This window comes from Ambystoma mexicanum, chromosome 6q, assembly GCF_040938575.1.
Source record: "Ambystoma mexicanum isolate Mex_15411 chromosome 6q, UKY_AmexF1_1, whole genome shotgun sequence".
In the NCBI taxonomy this organism is placed as follows: domain Eukaryota; kingdom Metazoa; phylum Chordata; class Amphibia; order Caudata; family Ambystomatidae; genus Ambystoma; species Ambystoma mexicanum.
Window position 1 is genome coordinate 1,263,864,829 of NC_090937.1, and position 22,499 is coordinate 1,263,887,327.

General features: G+C 46.3%; 1 protein-coding gene across 1 annotated transcript in view; it reads left to right on the plus strand.

Annotated features, from left to right (window-relative positions):
- LGI2 (leucine rich repeat LGI family member 2) overlaps positions 1-22,499 on the plus strand; it is an 828,935-nt gene that overhangs the window by 447,229 nt on the left and 359,207 nt on the right. The window contains exon 5 of the mRNA XM_069631870.1: positions 11,962-12,033. Coding sequence (XP_069487971.1) covers positions 11,962-12,033 — 72 coding nt within the window. The remainder of the gene's footprint in view (positions 1-11,961; positions 12,034-22,499) is intronic.

The following is a 22,499-nucleotide window of genomic DNA, read 5'->3' on the forward strand; positions in this document are numbered from 1 at the left end:
GTTGTCGAGATTAAGGAGGGAGATGGGCCTGTACGATGCACAGTCCTCTGGTGGCTTGCCTGGCTTGTGCAGGAGAATGACATTGGCTTCGCGGGAGGAGTTGGGAAGAGTCGCTTTTTCTAGTGCCTCGGCGTATACTGTCGCTAGAAGGGGGGCGAGGGTGGTGGTGAAGGCTTTATAAAATTCCCCTGTTAGGCCGTCTGGGCCTGGGGCTTTTGAGCTAGGGAGGGTTTTGATAGCTTCTATGATCTCCTCTTGTGTGATGAGGTCGTTCAGTGGTTCTCGCAGGGAGTGCTCGACCCAGTACAACTCTGCATCTTCGAGGTACTCCAACGAGACTTGTGGGTCGCTGTTGTGACTGTTGCTGTATAGGTCCTGATAGAAAAGCCTGAATTCCTCCGCTATATCTTCATCGGTGTGGACGAATTGCCCCTGCCTGGTCCGAATCCTTTCTATAGGTGATAGTTTGTTGTGTGCTTTGATCAGGTTTGCCAGGAGGGCTCCCGGTCTTTGTCCTTCGCCGTATTGTCTGACTAGACTGTTGCGATTTAGAAATTTCACTTCTCGATCCGCTGCGTTGCTGAATTTTTGTAGCTCTTCCCTCAGAGCGACTGGAATGCTTGGGTTGGTTGTGCTGGTGCGCTGGAGTTCAAGTTGTTTTAGTTTCACTTCACAGGATGTCAGCTCCCGCTGAATGAGTTTCAGTATGCCATTTTCTTTGGCGTGGCAGACCCCTCTGATGAAACACTTTAAAGTTTCCCACAGTGTACTTGGCGAGGTCACAGATCCTGTGTTGACTTCGAGGAACAACGCGATCTCTTCTCTTAGTTCGGCAGCGAAAACTTCATCCCGCATTGAGCCGGTTTTGAAACGCCACCGTTGTAGGGGGGGTTTGGGGTGTGTCGAGTTTAGAACGAGAGTTACAGGGGAATGGTCTGAGAGAGTTCTTGGATGGATATCGCATGGGCCGTTGGTCCACGGGCCGTTCACTGAGGTGAAAAGATAGTCGATCCTGGAGCTCGAGTTGTGTACAGAGGAATAGAAGGTGTATTCACGCAGCTCTCCTTTAGATGTTCTCCATGCATCCTTCAGATTGAATGCCTTGCAGATTTCTTTTATTTGAAGGCAGGCCTTGGATGGAGGTTGTGTGGTTGTTCTGGACCTGTCTCTCACCGGGTCCAGCACTGTATTCATGTCTCCGCCCCAGATTATGGTCGCAGGTTCTTGGTGTGATAGATGGGATAGTACCCAGCTGAAGTTGTCCGGGCCGTCTATATTTGGTGCGTAAGAGTTAACGAAGGTGATTTTCTGGCCTGCTATGATGCCGCTGACAAGGAGAGTTCTTCCTTCGTTGTCTTTTGCAGTGTGGACAAGCCGGAAGCTAATCTTTCTGTGTATTAAGATCGCGACACCTCTGGAGTAGGATGAGTACGAGGAGAAGTATCTGTGACAGCCCTGTTCCCTCTGATCTTGCCCGGAGGCTCGGTGGATGGGCGGAGAACCAGCAGTGGTGGCGAGCGAAGGGGATGCGGGGTCGGAGGACGGCGTGGAACTGGTGGCGCAAAACTTGGACGCTCCTCGTGGCTAAACGAAGGTGAGGATGCGCACCTCAACTGGAGGTGGTGTGGTAACTGTGACTTCCCTCCCGCGCGCGGGTAACCCCCAACTGACCCGCGAGGTTCCCTCTTCATAACTAAACTATAAGGGATGCTGTGCTTGGGGCGCTTGTGCCTCCTGAGAGGGGAGGGTGGCTCTCCAACGTACTAGGAGTGAGTCTCTGCGGTATTAGGTTTGTGCATTGGTGTCGTGGGTATGAGTCCCGTCCCCTTGAGCGCCTGGGACGACCGTTATGGCGGATCTCTGCATCTTCGGTTTTCACGCTGCTGCAAGGGGTTATTAGGGGCGGCACTGCAGCCAGCGTGATCAAGGTAATCGCTGGCTTCCTCAGGTGTGTGGAAGAAGAGGGCTTTCCCATCATGTTGAATGCGAAGTTTTGCTGGGTAGAGCATTGAGTAGAGTATCTGGTTGTCTTTCAGCCTCCTCTTAACTGTCGTGAAGGAGCGCCTCAGTGTTTGAACGGTAGGGGAGAAATCTGGGAAGAACTGGATTGAGTCTCCGTCATATTGAAGGTTCCCTTTTTCTCTGGCTGCATTGAGTATCGCATCTCTATCTTTATAGTTTAATAGTTTTGCAATAATCGGCCGTGGATTTGCGCCTGGGACTGGTCTGGTGTTCGGAATTCTGTGAGCTCGTTCAACTACAAACAGTTTGGAGAGCTGCTCTTTCCCGAAGAGGTCTATGCAGATCTGTTCGACATGGTCTTCCATTTTCGTCAGGAGTTGTTGTTCTCTGATTCCGATGATTCTGATGTTATTCCTCCTTGAGCGTCCCTCTAAGTCTTCGTTTTTAGCGCAGACTGCTTTCAACTGGGACTCGAGGGCGGTGACTCGAGTGGTAAGGCTCGCTGCGCCATCATCCAGGTCGGATACTCGTTGCTCTACTGTATCTAACCATCGGCGTGCTTGTCGAGGCGATGTTGCAGCTGGTCAACTTTAGACGACAGGTTGTCGAGTTTGCTGCCCAAGTCGCCAATTCCAGCTTTGAGGTCCATCAAAATTTCTCTGATATCGAAGCTCGGTAGAGGCTCTTCTGGCAGGGACCTAGTGGGTGTTGGTGACGCCGCTCTGCTAGCTTCGGGATGTGGTTTGCTGGTGGAGCCAGTCTCAAAAGTCAGTTTCTTTTGGGCTTTGTCAACTTTCCCCATTTCAAGCTACCTTCTGCTTCCGAGCAATCGGGAGTGGAACAGGCGGATCGACCTCTGCGGTTCTCAGGCAGGTTTGCTGTGTTCCTCAGGCTGCAGGTATTCTGGTTGTAAGCTGCCGGATTTTCCCTGGGCCTCGATGTGAAGAGTAGTGTCGCCGCTCGGCGGGGCCTTTATGGTTAGGTGTCGTAGCCAAACCTCTAGGGGTGAGATTGTTAGTCGGAATCTCCAATGCCTGCCGTTTTGCTGTAAGTTAAGGGTTGTTGAGGATCTTCGATCTGGGCTCTGTTTCTCGGCGGTTGTGGGGTTCGACAGTGTTAGCCCTGGCCAAATGGGCTGATCGCTGCGGCTTGTGCTGTGGCTGTGGGGAATGGTGGTGGTATCCCCAGGTCGCTTTGCTTTGGGGGGGGTGGGGGGGTGGGCCCCGATAATTTCGCACTTCCAGGAAGCCAGGAGTGGGTCGGATGCGGCCCTCGCACCGAGGGGAGGCAGTTGGTTGGGCGCCAGGGACGGTTGCTGGCGAGGCGTATCTTGCTGTGCCTCCCGTATTCACAGAGGATTTTGCCGGCAGTGTCGGGTTTCAGCTGTCACGCTGTCAAGCGGATCGGGGAGGCAGCTGGCGCACGCTGGCGGGGGGAATTCCTACCTGGGTGCTCGGTGAGGGTACTGTTGCCCGCCGCCCTTCTTCTTGAGCCTCGGCCGGGCCGCCGCAGGGACGGAGACTGTGTGTCTCTTGGCGCCGCTGGCGCACACGTCTACCCGCTGCTTGAAGCGGCCCGGTTCGACGCTTCAACGGGTCTCGGCAGGCTCTGGTTGTCGGGTGTTACACTGATGCCGCTGCTCGCACTTTAATGGGAAGCTCCTGCCCCCCACACCCGATTTCCTCTTCCGTCCCAGGCGCTCTGCTGGCGTGTACCGCAGGCCTTGCTGGTCAGGCCGGGACTCGGCCGTCGCTCTGCCGCCAGAGACGATTTTCGGCTCAAAATGTTCGTCGGCGCCTCCTGAATGCACCTGGCTGTGTTTGTGGGAGAAACGGACACCGTAGAGAAGAGGATGTCGCAGGATTAATGGAGAGCCACACGGAGCTCTCTAGGAGGCAGCCATCTTGGATGGCTCTCTCACATTTATTGTACTTATCAATCGTCAAGAACACAAACCGTTATTCTACATTGCACTCAAAGCTCCTTAGAACATCTAGGCCCTGCAACAATAACTAATATGTGTGTTTCCCCTTACCTTTCCTCCAAGGACCTTGGCATGCTGAACACTGGCTGGGGAAGCAAGAATACATTTTAATTAAATGGAAAGACAGAGGCTCAGAACTGCAGCCTGGTGCCCTAAATAACAGAAATCTACATCCTGTGACGGGGCCTAGATCAAAATGGCAGGACTCTGGCTAATGTGGCAAAAGGCTCTTATTGCGAACGGAAACCAGTAACAATATTTTTTGCTGCCCATCATTCTACCACATACTCAGGAGCCTAGTGCTTTCTAGAATGTGGCAGAAATAAATTCAAGCCTAAAATGGCCTGAAATGCTGCGATAAATGACAGAAACACTAACACTAAAAATGACCAAATCTTCATGCTAATAGAATTTCCACAGCGTGTACTTCCCTTCAGATTTGGGGTGTTGCACCTGCATCCGAACATTCCCCCCCTTAGTTAATTCATGAACTACCTTACTTGCATCTTTCATTTTGTCAAAATCAGTCTTTGGTACCCATACCTTACTAACATTACACAGGTTGACTCCTTTGTCTGCATATTCCTCTGGGGTACATGTCAAAAAACAGCAACCCCTGTCCCTTGAGCTGTAAATGTATTCTTCCCACTAGTTCTCTGGGTCGGGGGGATCAGAACGTGTTCCTGGTGGACTAATCGGTTGTTCTATTCTAACCATGCGATTCTCAATCTCGCTTTTCCGTCTGTCTGTGGATGCAAATGTTTTAAAAGGGGAGTGCCTCACCTAAAGTGCAAGTGACATCATAGGCATTCTCTTGGCCACCGCCTTTATGCAGCATCTCATAAACAGCTGGCAGGTACAAAGAAGGATAAGCAACAGAACAAGGACATGAATCAGCACTTTAAATATATTACCCATCCACGATGGTACCCATGAAAATGTAGAAGTAAAACAATCTTGTTCTGTGACCCAGCCTTCTTTCTCCCTCGTAGTGTGTAAAGTGTGTAGTGAGTGAATGGCTTGGGTTAGGGTGCCGTTATCTGCATCATTGAAAGGTGTGTAAGTGCAACAGGAACTACCTATCTTTGCGTACATGCCACCCTCGATGGTGGTGGGTAGATCACGTACATATCTGTTTTGGAGGGTGATCAACCTAATGGCTCTCGAACAACGAACATGGGAGACTACAGGGTTGCCAAGGAACACACACCCTTCCAGGGTGGCAGAAATTTGGTCTAGGCTAACCCCCCACAAATCCAATATATGTCCATGAGGGCTGCTGTTCCCCCTCTGATGTCTGTGAGATCGATGGTCATATTACACTGTGTGTTAGTCCCCATATGCATGCTGCCATTGCCTCTGAAACACAAGGAGAATTGGGTTGAGTTTCAGTACTTGGGTAAGCTTCTCATGCTAGCCAATCCATTTCTATTTTGTAACAAACTTCTCCCAAACAGCAAAACAAGTCTAATTTATTTGCGATACTGCACTCTTTGATAGTGCAACTATCCCTCCTGCTTTGTAGCCCATCAGCCCTTTGACCCTTTCATCTCAATAATAAGCCGTACCTTCTATCTGCAATTGAAGTCTTGTTTTGCACTGGCCATGTTTCTGTCCACCTACAGCAAGGACACCTGATATGGGATGGTACCATAAAGACAGCTACACCTTTACTCTGCCCTACTGTTTGATAGTTCATTATAAGATTCTTCAAACTCTCTGTGTCTGCAATCGTCTTTAACTTTATGTAGTAATCTGTGTATGCAGTGGTGTCATCTTCTACCCATTGTGCTTGGACCCTGTGTCCCTGAATCAATCTTTGCACCCTACATTGGGCAAGATGCACTAAAGATTGGACTACTTCTGGTGGTAGTTTTTATTTTATAAACAGTCTGGTGTGCCTGTTGCATGGGGGATTAAAAAACCCACATATCAAGAATCGCTTGACATCCCTCTTCCCACTACCTTCATCTGGTGGTTCCACATATTGTCAGTTTCCGAGTGATGCACATCTTTAACACTACCTAAATAAACTCCTGGGTTTGAAACATCCCTTCTATTCACTGGAATATATGCATTGTTAATGACGTTACTGGACCTACCCCTTGAAAACAACCATATGAATTCAACCATAAGGAAAGAGAGAGAGAGAGAGAGAGAGAGAGAGAGACAGACAGAGCGAGAGAGAGAGAAGTAAAGAAAAGAAAAATGATACAAGGCATAATCTTTGTAACATTGTCTGTTGTCCGTGAAGGCTGTGAGAACATCTTAGTGTCTGAGTGCCTAAAGGGGTGCATTGAGTTCAGAGAAGGTAAAGAAATATCAATGGCACTCATATTTTTCTCCCCCCTTTTCCTCCTTGTGCTCCTGGAGAGGGGGAGTTGAATCTGTTGTCCTTCCGGGTGTCAGTTATGTGGGTCCACGTCTTGCGTCCCGGCAATTTTGACCGCTGTGGGTCCCTCAAATCTTGGTTGATTCCACTTCCGTATGAAGTTGCAGATTGATATTTAATCGCCGGTGAAGAGCTGTTGCGTTTGTGAAAACTCTGGATCATGTTGTGCTGTTGGTGTGTCTATCACTGGTGAAGCTAGCTCTCTTGGATGGGACCCGATCTGGTGGGAAATAAGTCTGACAGATTTGGTTAACTCTCTAAGATATCCCTGAAATTCCTCACCTAGAATTTGTGCAGAATTCTGTGCATCACAGGCTGTGCGTGCAGGTGTGAGTGGAGTATGCAGTCTCCTGCCTGTTACTATCTCGTGAGGTATAAGATGATGATCTGATCCTGGCTGGTTATGGAGAGCAAACAATGCTAGTGGCAGACAGTAAAGCCAACTATTTTTAATGTGTTACAAATCTTACCAAGACGTTGTTTCAATAGGCCATTTAGCGTTCCATTATCCTGTTGGCTTGCTGGTGATAAACTGAGCACAATCTGTGCTTTATGTATAATTAAAGGGACATTTCTTTGAAGAGTGCATTAAAGAAGTGATCTCCATTGTCAGATCCTGAGGGGCGGGGTAGTGTCACTGTCTTCTTTCAACTGACTGACAGTGTCCGGCCAGGTTTCTTTCCACTTTCTGGTGCATAGAATTCGGTTTCAGCTGGTTGAGCTGGTTCAATGGGAATTCAGTAACATGGTGCAGTTTAACAAGCAGCAATAGATCGAGGCAGCTTGAGACAAACAGCAATGTTTAAATCCAATCAGTTTAAAGACCTGACAGGGTCTCTTTCGGTTAAGTGGCAAATCAACTTGCGACTGGGCCTTGCTTGACTGGTTCCATTGACACAATGAGGTTCGACAAGCGGCAATGGCTTGATGCTCAAAGAAGCTTGAACAGGCAGGTGATGTTTGGATCGTTGCATCTCAAAAGCATTCAAAGAAATTTGAAGTGAAGATTGTCAAAGGCAACTTTGTTGGATATTTGCAGCAGTTTGAAGGCATTTGGAACACTTGTAGCAGCTCTAATCAGTTGCAGGTGACAGAGAGAGGTGAAAGTAGTTTCCTTTTGTCCTGGGGTTGCTGTAAGACCTTGCGCTGGGTCTCTGAGGAAAGGCGAGTTGGTCTTCTGCCATTCTCAGTCAGAAAGGTTGACAGGGAGGCTTGCAGGTTTGCCACTTGAGCAAGCAGAGTACTGGGTATCATTGTCAAGCAGCAGTCAGGCTTTCCAGAAGCAGGTCACTTTAAATGTTCCTCTAAAGTGAGTAGGGAGAGACTCTACACCTTCCACAGAAATCCTGGTCATTCCAGTGGCTGGGGACTTTGGGCAGTCTTTACACCAACAAGGTTCCAGTGAAATCGTCTTCAAGAGGGTTCTTCCAGGATCATTCAAAGATGATTTTTAAAGATGATTCCCCAAAGAGAGCTTAAAGAAGATTCAGTTAAGGGGATGTGGGTTACCGCCTTATATAGTAATTTTTCCACAATGGATTTGTTCATTGCAAGCCTTCTGTAAGGGGGCAATCCTTGCTGCGACAAAAAGGTAGTGCCTTCTGATGTCAGTTCCCAGAATCAAAAGGTCTCTGGTAATTGTCCCTTTGGTCTGACTTTGTCATTGTGTTGCAGAGATCTTCTAAAATTACACAGCTCCTGTCCTCCTAGGAAGGTGTCAAGTCTTCCATGCAGCGAACAAAGGGACATCCAGGGCTGGGCACAGCATCAGTTGTGGGTGACACTTCCATCCCCAAAGGGTTCTGATTGCTGCAGGAGTCACCAGAAACCAGTTGATATGCATTTGAATGAAATTACATCCGATGGCCTTTGGCAGTTATAATTGCAGTTTCTCATAGGCCACTATATGAAACTAGAAATTGTTTTATAATTACATTTAACAGAGGTGCTGTCACCAGGTCATAGGGATACACAGTTATATATAGTTTGAAACATGGGTAGTTACCACTGCTACAGGTACCCTTTGGCTGTTGGAATTGTCAGGAATTGAAGTTACCATTCAATGCTCACAACAGAAAAAATACAACCCCTTAGAGAAATAAGCCCAGCACACCTCTTGCAACGAGAACAAGGTTTAATCTTACAAAAATACAGGTATGTGCCAACAAAGGACTCTGCTGCTACAGAGCGCTATGAAATAAATTGCATGAGTAATAGTTTTTAAGGGTACACAGGTCCATAAGTGATGTAAATTACACAGGTTTCAGGATCCAGGTGGCTGGTTGGTTCGACCCCATACACATATAGCCTGCTCCATATGGGATGCCAGGCGATTGATCCCAACATCTACTGTCCATCTTCATCTACATGGGGATCTTCTTGTTTCGTCAACCAGTATGAAAGCAGTAATTGGCAAATAGTTACACAAATCATTATTTCATAGCTACAGTGCACCTGGTACCAAGGACATGAGCGAGGCGGCTACTTTCGAGGTTGTGATAACCTCTTAGAACTACATGAAGATCTGCTCCTTCCCAGACATGCCGGCGCCTCCGCAACTTTCCCACCCGCAGCATACATTTGTTACCTTCTTCCCTGGCACTTTGCAGCACAAATCACATGTCCCAATGGTGGAGGCAGCCTGCCTCTACTCTCTGATCTTCTTGATTGATTGATCACTTTACAGGTTTATGGCCAGGGCTCTTAGGCTGGTCAGGGTACTTGAATGTTTGTGCCTGGGGCTTGGGGGTCTCTGGCCCTATAACTTCTAGATCTGGCCTGGTGAATGCCCAAAGCCCTCAACCCCCTTCTCCCGGGGTAGTTCTTCAAAGATCCATTCTGGCCCTGTCTTGGTCTGGCATGGCACAGTCCTTCTGGGTTGCATGCACTATTGATAATGCACAACAAAGAACTATGTGTGTATGTATTTGAGAAATTAACCGTCTGCAGAGTTTCCAGGGTTGCGAGCACAGGACGCACACAGACCCTTCTAACCGTCGGGACTGAATGTAAGTGTGCTGGCATAACTAGGACACTAGGTCTCAATTTCAAAACGGCATCTAACTTCTAAAATGGAGTTTCATTACACACATGATGCTAATAGGGAAATCCTCTACATTTCCCCTAAAATCTAGTTTCTGTGGGTGGCCCCCCTCCCGCTCCATTCTCCTATTTCCCTCACGGCATCCCCATCTACAATCGCCTCGTCCTAAATCGCAGAAGGGGCCTGAGACATTCGCCCCTCCTTCCCAACAGAATGCACATGCGGTGACTGCTATGATACCAGATCACATTGCAGTTGTTGGTGTGTCAGAAGGCAGAGTCCAACAAAAGTAACCATGTGCTCAATACGTTAACTTGGAACATTGGAAAGTAAGGCCTTTTTATCAGAGCATACTTTCTGAGAGAGAAAACCAGCATCACTTTGCCTAGCAAAAAAAACCTCTGGTTAGCAAAACCTAACAGATAGAATTCTATCACATACTTAGTTTAAGTTAGAGTTTTCTCAGCTGTGGAGTGGACAAGAGACAGAGTGACAGTTCTCAAGCAGAGAATGTTCTCCTTACTTCCTCACTAAAAGTTACATGTCTCCCCATTTATCACTGAGAAGAGTAAAAGTAGTAAAGGTAAAAACTCAGATTGTCATAATGGAAATCTCTCCCTTTCACCGGACAGGTACAACATTTGTTTTTCTCCATAGTTACATAGCAATCCAAGGGAATTATTTACAGTGGGAAATTGGGGAGCATCATCAGCCCTTCCTCAGACCTTATCTCATAGTCGGTAACTAGTCGGGAGTGCCCTCTCTATAAGTAAATATTGCTCACTCAATTAGATGCTATTCATTTTTGTATGTGAATATTGCATTGTGGCACTCATTTATAGGCTTTGTGGGTTCTCTAACCCCTGGGTTTCTGTGATCTTTTTGCATCCCTTGCTCCTTATGGAACTTTTCAATATGATTCTCTTGGTTTACTGTAATGGTATCAGTTCTTGTATCCTTTTCGGACACCTTGGCCATGGTATAGGTTATTTACAGTTTCTCTTTCCCCTGAGTGTCATTTGTTATTCAGGACCCCTCGGCCCCTGCTCAGGTTGTTCACAGGCTCCCTCGCCGGTGAAGGATTCAGGGTTTCTGCTGACCCGCAGCATCCAATCACCTGCCTCTCTTCTTCTTGTGCGGCACGAGTACTTGTGCCCTTTCAGTGCTTCTGCCAGGGAGGGTCAATGACGCTGCTATTGGGGGCATTCATCTCTGGCTGTCATTCTGTAGCATCCTGTCATGGTGGCCTTCCCTGGACCTCGTCTCCCTTCCCTTTTGCTGTTTTCGATACGGGGGCTGAAGAGCTTTCACCCCAGGCATTCCTGGATTCAGTGATGTTTCCTGGGCTCCTACCCCACCAAGTCCTCTCTGTTGGCCCACCTCTAGAATGCACTTGCTCCACGATCCAGCGGCAGCAGTCGCTCTGCGCGTCTCCTCCTCTGCTGTTCGGACTAGAGTCAGGGAATCTCCTCCTCCAACTGAGGACTTCCGTGGTTCTCTGTAGCAAGAGGCTACTAGCTTCAGATTACGTGCAGTAAGGCTTAAGGAGGGGTCAGCCTCGGATACACAAAATGTCTTTCTCATTTTTGCAACCTCTTTCAACCCTATGTAAGATGACCGTACAGGTTTTAAGAGAGATCTTATTCCAATGCAGGCGCTATTGTCTCCTAAAGCGGAGTTACTCCCAGTGAGGTTCTGCTTGTCGGACCCCTGGGGAGGGTCTTGCGGTGCAGGCCCACACCCTAGCCTCAATGGGGGAGGCTTCTCCTTATATGATATATCATATGATAGTTTATTTATATAGCGCCTACACACGATTTCCTTGGGGAAAAGGGACGAATTTCACAGATTTGTCACTGAATCCTGACAAAATGACACAGATCAAAGCATGTGAAGAGCATGTCTCTTTACCATTCCCATTTCTACAAAAATAAGGCTTTTAGTGACATAAACACAGCGTGTTGTGATTTCGTATTCCTTGAAAGAATGTGGCAATCTTGCTGTATAGCTGCTCTGGCGAGTAAGACACTCGTGAGATTTTGCACTAAAATCATGATTCCGTGTCAAATATTACCTGTATTTTTCGAGCTAATTAACCACCTACTGCAGGTCTTCTAATATTGCCACTCAACAAAATCCACAAGGAACGTGCAGGTTTGTTTCTAAATAGCTAACAACATTCCTAGTGTCCTTAACATGAATATATAGCAAAATGTCTCCCTGTAATGAATTGCATTGCCCAAGAATGAAATGTACTTTTTAGGATGAATACATTAAACTATATCCTTCTTTGAAATGGTCTCTCAAAACTTGGTGTCACATCTTTATGTAAATGTAAGACATGCTACAGTCTGTCCAAGGCAGATGTGTATATGTTTGTATTTAAAATGCAAGGAAAGTGTGTGCGGCAGCTGCAGCTTCATAATTATACCCCCCTCTTCCCTGTCCCCACTCGATCGCCATGGAGTTCATGGAGACAGCAGTCTATTCCACCAAATGACTCATTTTCCCTCAGTGACCTTTGCCGGCGAAATCGGACACGATTATGACTGCATTGTAAATGTTGCTCTCTTTCTGCAGGTCTTTAGCCAATAACCACATCAAGGCGCTGCCAAGAGATGTCTTCAGTGATTTAGAGTCTCTGATTGAACTGTAAGTAATGACACCCTCTTTATGGTTATTGCAATCACAAATGCATTCATCTTGCCATTACATTATTTTTTTCTCTTGCGCTATCCATGGAAACCTTTCTGAAAAGACATTATTATGAGCAAAAAAGAGGGATTTAAAAGAATGTGTTCAAATGAGGCTTTATTGTTATGATTTGTGTCACTACAAAGCAGCGCAGCGAAGACTGGATAGTTGAGCTAAACCTGGTTATGAAAGTAATGTGTTCATAGTAGAGTCCATCTATGAATATACATGAACATAGGACCAGTTACTCAGACAAAAGGTCCACATGTACCATATAGAAATTTGAAGCAAGTTCCTGTCTAATGTGTTTGTTGTTCTTTACTATTGTAACAGGATTGTCCGTTTCTCAACCTCATGCTGACTGTGCATTCATATTTTTCTCTTCACGTACAACTGATCGACGTGAGGAATTAAATTGATGATAAACTCACTGCTCGACATCTACTGGTCAGAATATGTCTTGCATCTGCTTATGTTTGCTGCAGTTAATTGCCCCGTGTACTTTTTTTTTTTTTTTTTTGCTTACAACCTCAAGGGTTTTAACAAAAGGTTGTTGGTTTCCATTTAGATCCTTTGCCTGCTACGTAGCGACACCACTGATAGAGGAGAAGAATTTAGAGTGTTGGTGTTCGTGTGTTTTGGTGGCTTTGTGGAGAGCTTGGCGTTTCGCTTTGGACGATAGTGACTTTTTTAAGTGTCACTTCAAGAAATTTGGCCTCAACCATCTGGCCGAGTCTCCTGCTATCATTCTACACCAACAAGTTTCTTCGTCGAGGCTTGCAGACTGGTCGCTCAGTGGTGTCAGAAAGGCATGCCTTTCCTTTGTTAGGCCTTGACAGGATGTGAGGAGGTGGCGGATTGATTCAACTTCGTTTTGGATAGCACAGAAACGACAGTCTTGCGTCGGTGCAAGAGCTCTGATGAAAAGGATTTCTCTTGTAGGAAGTAGATTTAGGCGAGCCCGCATGAAGCTTTTTCTTAACTCTTTTTCCGGGAATCTCTCGCAGTATTTTAATGGGACTTTTAGCCTGTTGTGCATTGTTGGTAGATGTTTTAGCGATTTGTAGGACTGGCTTTTTTCAATTGAGTTTATCCAGTCTTGCTGTTCCAATTTGGTCTTTACTCGTCCTGGGTTGTAGATTAGTGTTTCTTCGTGACACGCTACCTCTTCTAATTTTGCTTGAATTTTTGCGACCCACTCCAGTAGTGGTTTACAGGATCCCTTGTTGATCTCGGCAGAGACCACCTGGAAGATTGGAGGTGAATCTGGGGTCAGGATTTTTCGATACAGCTGGGTGGCACTCTGTGTTACCGCCGCCGCTAATGAAGCCAAACCTAGCTCTCTTCTAATCGCTGGCATCGGTGCTGCTTTTGGCAACCCCAGTACTGATTTCCAGAATAGACCTTCCAGCTGGGTCCATAGTTCTTCTTCCAAACACAAGTTTGCTGCCATCCCATAGGTTCCTTACTCTCTGCCCTCGTTTTTCAAAACTCCCATTATCCCCAGCAGGCTAATCCACACCCTGCTTTTGAGCCCCACCCTACACTCACGCAAGCCTGACTCACCACACCTATTAGGAATAGCTAACCCCGAGGCTGAAGGCTGCAGTTTTCAAACTGTTCCCCTCCCCCTGTGCTCACCACACACACAAACATTGTTCTCCCTCGCTATGCTTTAGCACCTTCCCTCTTACCCTTAATATGTGCACACTGATGACATTACATGCGGTTGTGCACAGCCCCATCTGCTACAGCATGTTGTCATAAATGTGCACAACATTCCTATAATATAACCATATCTAAACTCCAAGCAGGTCACATCGATCTGTAACCGCATATGAAATATTCCTATTAACTTTGATAGAGATACATTTCACAAATGTGCATTCCAACCATTGACTTTGCCACCCCTCTCTTCTCAAGCACAATTGGAAATATTCAGAACATTACTGAAACTTTTCATAATGCATTATGGGTTAATGTGTCCACTAGAAACCAAAATAGCTTGGTGTTTTTAGAAAATGCATTTCTTTCTTTCTAAGCAATACCTCTATTTACTAGCATCGACCACTATGCTTCTTGTTTTTCTTTAGAGAGTGCATTGTCACTTTATCAGTATTGTTATTGCATTGCATGTAGGAACTTGCTAGCTCTATTATTAAAATATAAGCAGCAAGGTGCACAAAGAATTGAAAAACATATTTAAAAAATTGGTAAACAAGATTAAGTGTTGACTTCTTTTTATCATTAGACCAAGGCCCTCTTGTTTAAACATACTAGTTCTTACGCAGGTGACACAAAAATATTGGCTTCAATTCTAATGTAAACAAAAATGATGTTTTGTTTTTGTTTTACTGTCCTACTGATTACATGAATGACATCATTATCTGTTAGGATGGCACTGGCTAGCAGGGATGTGCGGGTGGGAGGAGGTGGGATTTCACTGAAATCTGTGCAACTGTGTACAACAAAGGGGAAGAACCTGGAGGAGTGCTGGCCTACAAGATTCTGACCTGCCAGGGTAAGAAAAGGAAGGAGATTTAGTGATCAGGCCTAGACTGTAATTCTAATCTTTGGGCCTAAAACTGGCACTTTGCCAATTTCCCAAATTCTATTTTTTCTTCAGTACTTTGGAGGCAAACATAATTTACAAAGCTGAACTGCCTTGCAAACAAGCAGCAAACAGCTTCCAAATGCCTTCATCCTGAAACATTAAACCGGGGCCCAGGTGACAAATTGGCACTTTGCCAATTTCCCCAAATTCATTTTTTTGACTATTTTAATAATTTGGGTGCTGAAGTAAACAATTTGTACCTATTTTCTAGCATATTTTGGATTCATGGATGTAGATCGCTTTTAGGTTGTTCTTAGTTACCCTTTCTACCTAATAGGTTATCCAAAGGTTGGTCCGTATAACCTCACCTGTCCCCTGGCTTGCCAATACAGAGCATCACAATTGTATGTATGATTTTAGGTTTTTACTGGGCCACAGTGGCTACATACACATCTGTGATTGGCAGGATCTAGTTTTAACATTTTAGAAGAGTAGGGTTCTGTTTATCTACTCCCCTACTTTATTGCTAATATTAGGAACTGTTTATTGCTTGACTTTTCTATTTTTGATGCTCATATGTAATCGCCACAAGCGAATAAATATACATAAATGTTAAGTAAGAGAGTGTGAGCATTGTTAAAAGACAGTATATATTGCAAGTGCAATCACTTGTTGGTTTAGTGATAAAATGGTGTAGTGAAGATATTAATATACACAAGGGTAATACACATTGATACATAAATTCATCCAGAAGGTGGACCCATGACAATATAGCTGTACAGAAGTTAGCCTGTCAAATGCTCAGGGGTAGTAGTTTCTTTTGCACTAAAGTGCAAGAACCAAACTTCTCCAGAGCCTTTCTTCGGATACAGCCCTATTCTCCTGTGCAAAACCTGGCACAGCGCCAGGTGTGCATTTAGACCCAGGGGGTTAGGCTATGGCATGCAGAGTATGATGTAAATTGTGACAGTTGGTGCCCACTACTTGTAAAGACTTGGGAAGTCACATCAGTTGGCAGTGGCACCCATGGGTCTTAGGAAACCATTAGAGTTGGCACCCATACCTTTAAAGGTGGTTTGTGGTTTAGGGAAGCCTTACCAGTTGCCACCCATTAAATAGCAACTCTAGGTAGACATGAAACTAGACACCCATTACATTTAAAATATAGGTCACCCATAAAATGTCTCCCTTTAATGAATTGTCAACACCTGTGAAGCAAAGGAAATTACTTTCTCTACAACGGTTTGCTTCTGGAGCAGTACCGCACCTAAAACCGAATCACTAGCATCTGTCATCATGGATGTCTCACATGTAGTGTCAAAGTTACCCAGTGCCGGCACCCTCACAATGGCCCTCTTAATAGCTTTGAATTCTGCCTGACAGGCACTACCCCAGAAAAATGCACAGCCTTCCTTGAGCAACTCTCTGATGACTCTACACCAGGGGTGCACAACTGATTTTGACAGAGGGCCGAAAGTACCTTACATGAGGGCTATAGTGGGCCGAAAAGTAAATGTGGGCGGGGCGGTAGGCGGGGCGTGGCAGGAGGCTTTTTAAACCCCCAATTTGTACTAAACACATGGAAAAAGAATGTTTTTGAGGGGTAACGATTTTTATTTGCATTTCAAACTTACATTTTGTACTACACATTTTCCATTGTTATAATTTATTTCTATTTAGTTATTGTATCTCGCCTGTTTAATTAACTTATATATATTTTATTGACCCTAGATACACTATGCCCCATGGCCCCTTCACCCCAACCAAACACTATGCCCCATGTCCCTCACCCCCAACCAAACACTATGCCCCATGGCCCCCTCACCCCCAACCAAACACTATGCCCCATGGCCCCCTCACCCCCAACCAAACACTATGCCCCATGTCCCCCTCACCCCCAACCAAACACTATGCCCCATGTCCCCCTCGCCCCCAACCAAACACTATGCCCCATGTCCCTCACCCCCAACCAAACACTATGCCCCATGGCCCCCTCACCCCCAACCGAACACTATGCCCCATGGCCCCCTCACCCCCAACCAAACACTATGCCCCATGTCCCTCACCCCCAACCAAACACTATGCCCCATGGCCCCCTCACCCCCAACCAAACACTATGCCCCATGGCCCCCTCACCCCCAACCAAACAGTATGCCCCATGTCCCTCATCCCCAACCAAACACTATGCCCCATGTCCCTCACCCCCAACCAAACACTATGCCCCATGGCCCCCTCACCCCCCAACCAAACACTATGCCCCATGTCCCTCACCCCCAACCAAACACTATGCCCCATGTCCCTCACCCCCAACCAAACACTATGCCCCATGGCCCCCTCACCCCCAACCAAACACTATGCCCCATGGCCTCCTCACCCCCAACCAAACACTATGCCCCATGGCCCCCTCACCCCCAACCAAACACTATGCCCCCTGGCCCCCTCACCCCCAACCAAACACTATGCCCCATGTCCCTCACGCCCAACCAAACACTATGCCCCATGGCCCCCTCACCCCCAACCAAACACTATGCCCCATGGCCCCCTCACCCCCAACCAAACCCCCCAACTCAGCACACACACAAACATGCACCAATACAGACCCGAACCCCCACCCCCCAATTTAGCACACACACAAACATGCACCAATACAGCCCCGAACCCCCACCCCCCAACTCAGCACACACACAAACATGCACCAATACAGACCTGAACCCCCCACCCCCCCCAAATCAGCAAACTCTCAAACAAGCACCCATACAGACCCGAACCCCCACCCCCCAACTCAGCACACAAAAAACATTCAAATCAAAACATTCATACACATCTGACACACATCCGACACCCCCCCCACCCCCGCATCTCAACATACACACAAAATACATTTAAATACAAACATTCACACACCCCCCCACATCTCAACATACACACAAAATACATTCAAATACAAACATTCACACACCCCCCACATCTCAACATACACACAAAATACATTCAAATACATTCATACACATCCGACACACCCCCCACCCCCGCATCTCAACATACACACAAAATACATTTAAACACAAACATTCATACACATCCGACACACACCCCCACCCCCGCATCTCAACATACACACAAAATACATTCAAATACAAACATTCATACACATCCGACACACCCTCCACCCCCGCATCTCAACATACACACAAAATACATTCAAACACAAACATTCATACACATCTGACACCCCCCCCACCCCCGCATCTCAACATACACACAAAATACATTCAAATACAAACATTCATACACATCCGACACACCCCCCCACCCCCGCATCTCAACATACACACAAAATACATTCAAACACAAACATTCATACACATCCGACACACCCCCCCACCCCCGCATCTCAACATACACACAAAATACATTCAAACACAAACATTCATACACATCCAACACACCCCCCCACCCCTGCATCTCAACTTACACACAAAATACATTCAAATACAAACATTCATACACATCCGACACACCCCCTCCACCCCCGCATCTCAACATACACACAAAATACATTCAAACACAAACATTCATACACATCCGACACCCCCCCCACCCTCGCATCTCAACATACAGACAAAATACATTCAAATACAAACATTCATACACATCCGACACACACCTCCCCCCGCAACATACACACACAAACATTAGGCAAAACAAACCCGACACACAAACACAAACAGACCACTTACCGGAGACGTGCTGGAAGGCAGGCAGGTAAGCGGCAGGTAAACTGTAACGCTGGAATCGCACTACGACTGGCGTGGTCCAAGGCTGAAATGCCTTCCGGCATCAAGCCTTATGGACCACGCCAGCCGTAGTACTGGCCCTCCATTGGTGCAGCACACACGCATTACGTGGCTCGTAGTAGCGACGTGATGCGTGTGTGTGCTGAGCCAATGAGGGCCAGTGTTTTCACCGGCCCGGAAGACAACAAAGACTTTCCTAATGGAGGGCGGCCGCGGGCCGCCCTCCATTAGGAAAGTCTTTGTGCCTCGTGGGCCGGTCAAAAGGGCATGGCGGGTCACAACTGGCTCGCGGGCCGTATGTTGTGCACCCATGCTCTACACCTATCTGCAAAATGCCTTACGAACCTGGAATAATACTTGAACAAACCTAAAAAAGACATTAGCCCTTGCTTATCTCTGGGTCGCTCCACATTCACTATAGCTCAGACCAATTCCTCTCTTGGTTCCAGTCCACAATTACTTAACTTGTGGCCAAAGTATTCAATCGATCCTACATGGAAGCAACACTTCTCCCTTTTAAGAGTTAGACTCACACATGCCATTATCTGCAAAACTTCACAAAGCATCTGATCCTGTTCGACTACACCCTTTACCGTGACTAAAACATCATCTTGAAAATACACCACCCCTTTTAATGCCCTTCAAGAGGGTGTGCATCACCCTCTGTAAAAATGAGGCTGCGGACACAAGTGCAAACGGCATTCTCTTGAACCTAAAAGTACCCTTGTGCGTTACAAACATTGCGTAGTCCCTAGAATCCGGATGAAGTTTAGTATGGTGATAAGATGAAGCCAAAGGCAGTGTACTGAATATCTTGGTCCCTGCAAACATACTTACCAATTCCCCAATGTTTGGCAGTAGAAACCTGTCCACCACTATTACCTTATTAAGCCCCCTGAGGTCGATACACACCCGCACTTGGCTGTTGCTTTTCTGTACAACTACCACAGAGGAAACCCACTCTAACACTTCCACTTCTTCAATCACATCACTCTTTATCAACTTTTCAGTTTCCTGTTTCACTAACTCCCTTAAGGCAATGGGAACATTACTGGTACATGCGACCACAAGCACTGCATCCTTTCTCATTTTAATCTTATGGTGATAACCATTGAGACACCCTAGTTCTTCTCGGAATACATCCCTCATTTGTTCTTCAGGACTCATAATATTACTCACAGTTGCAAAATGACCTAGTACGTTGGGATCAATATTAACCCCCATGCCACTTTGCTCATACCAACCCAAACGGTTCTCCCTTTTTCTGAGACATACACCTTGCACTCGTTCTCTTTCCTTACATTCCTATTGGGCCTCAAAGATCCCTAAAATCTCGATGTGGACTCCCTCATAGGCATTCGCTCTCACGTCTGGTGATTTGACCTGCACTCCTTCAAACCTCTCGCTCCATACTTTGGGCTCATTACGAGTTTGGTGGTATCTGGGCAGTACATCCCTGCACAGATACCACCAAATGGAATTACCACCAGATTACAAGTGGAGGTGGTGGTGTAAATCCAATTTTTTCGAATCCATAGGACTCTGCAGGGCTTTTCTTGGCAGAATTACTGGAGCAGATTCCGCCGATTTTTCAGCAGAGAGTTGGAGGGTTTACCTCCAACATTTTGCTGGAGGTAAATCTTCAACACCAGGACGATGCCTGTACTATGGCTGAGCGGGGAAATTGGAGGTAATTCTGTTACCACCAGTCTTTACCACTCTACCATACTTGGAATGAGGCGCTTTGCTTTCTATGATGGTATAATCTGAACCATGGTCTACTAGCATAGGCGTAGCATAGTGACTTCAATCCCGTTCACCAGGACTGTCGCGTGAGGCTTCTGTCCTTGCCTAGGTTTGGAACCCACTTGGCTGACGGACCAGCTTACACCTTCAGCACAGGTATTCGGATCATCCACTTTTTCATCTTCCCCTGACAGTCCCAAAATCTACCTGGCAGAGCCACGTGAAAAATGATTCCAACACCCGGCGAAGTGACCTTTCCTTCCACATTTGTGGCACTAAGTCATAAATGGACTTTTCTCAGAATTTGGAAAGTGAAAGGTGCTTCCACATATAAAGCTTTGCTTGATGAAAAGAGATTTTGCTCCTGTGGCGCACCCTTTTTTTAATGGATTCCCTTTCGAAACCCTGCTTTTTTTTCACACCCATCTTCTTAGGGTCTTTTCGAACAGACATGGCACACAGAAGTCGACGCCCCTTCTTATCTAACTCTTTTACAAATGCCATCATGTGTTCCATCTTTTTTGCCAATTCCAGCACTTCCTCTAAACTGGGATCTCATATCTTCCCTTATCTTACTCTCCCAAACTTGCAACATGAACTGATCACTAAGGCGTTTGTTGTTCATCATGTCAGAATTGCACTTATCAGCCAATTCTCACAATCCTGTTATGAAATCCTCAATCAATTCCCCAACACTCTGTTCTCGAAAGCCAAAATGGAAACTTTTTGAATGAATATCTATCTTGCCTAAGATGGCTTCATAGGGATTTAGTGTCTCCCCACTAGCTTGTCCTTCTCCATCACCATTTCCAAAGGAGCATTTGGGTCAAGGAGACTTTTCAAAATGTTGCGGCCTTCAAATCCTAAACTGTGCATTAGGAGCACAAGCTTCCTATCTACACTGAACGTTGGTCCATGTATTGCTACCACATAATCTTGAAAATCTTCTATCCATGTCTCCAACTAGAGGAATTCCGGTGATAGGTGGGCCATGGTAGTTTCTTATTCTTTTTTTCACTTACAGGTTTTTCACGTTGGTGTATGCTTCTATGTATTCATTTCTCCATTAAAGTCCCACTATATTCCTTTACATGAAGTTACCTTCTTTTGTCCAGTCAATTCCATGCCAAGCAAATGTGTTTATTCCTGTTGTGCCTTTTTGCCTGACTTAAAAATGGCTATTGGTCAAGATGTAACTTGCACGTCCCAAGCCTGCCTGGCCTCAAGAAGGCCACCGGGACAGCGCCTAAGCTTGGCGGGCACATCGCAGTGTGCCTGCCTCATAAATTGCTGCCGGGAGTATCGACCATTGTTTTGCGTGGCACAGTGAGCAGCACACAATCAATATGGCGCCTTTGCAGCAACTCATTATGCGCAGCCGCCCCCCACTCTCACAGTGCCTCTCTCTCTGTATGCCCCGGTGCAGGCTGGGGATCCACTCCCTTCCATCAAAGCCACACCGCCACAGGCAAGCACGTGCACCTGCACTGTCGGCACTGTCCGGTGCAGGTGGAGATCCTCTCCTTCCCCTCAAAACCTCGCTGTGATAGGCGAGCACTTTCTCCTTTCTCTCGAGCCACTGTGTGAGCAGAGCCACTCACAGCTCAGCCTCAATTAAAGCCAGTGCTTGCACTCTTCTGCTTGCTTGGTCTGCAGTCTCCTTACCCTGAGATGAGATGATTGGCAACAGCCTGCTGGGGGCCACAACGAAGAGCTCATCATCACTAGTATTATAAATAAAGCACTCTGTATGGTTTATTGCCTCTTCAAGTAAACAAAAGGTACGTGAGTAAAAGGGGCCCTCAGATCCTGCAGCTCCTTCCAACTCCACCAACGACTCTCTCTTTCTGGATCTCAAACACCCTCTCATACCCAAACATTCTATGATGATGGTTCCACAGTAGAATGAATTGTCGTGATGTCACAGCCCACTCTAAATATGGATGAAATGATAAGATATAACTAAAAAAACACTTCTCTGCTGAAATACTTCCATATAATTTAACTACGACGGCAATACACAGTCCCCACGTGGTCCTCCTTTTCCGCTTTTTCACGCAGGCCTAGAACATAATCTCTGATTTCTTTGGGGGCCATACCTGTTTATCTGCATTGTTCTAGATTCACGTGTGAACTGGCCATTGGTTTCGATTGACTGGACCGATACATTGATGTTGTAGGGAATTTGCAACATTTTATGTTTATGTTTAGTTTTTTCCACAAATGACCAATAAATAGAATTTTGAAAAGAAAATACACTATTTGGAACAGATTATACCAAACACCATCCCTTTGGTGGTGCTGAAACAGTCCATCCTAAAATGCAT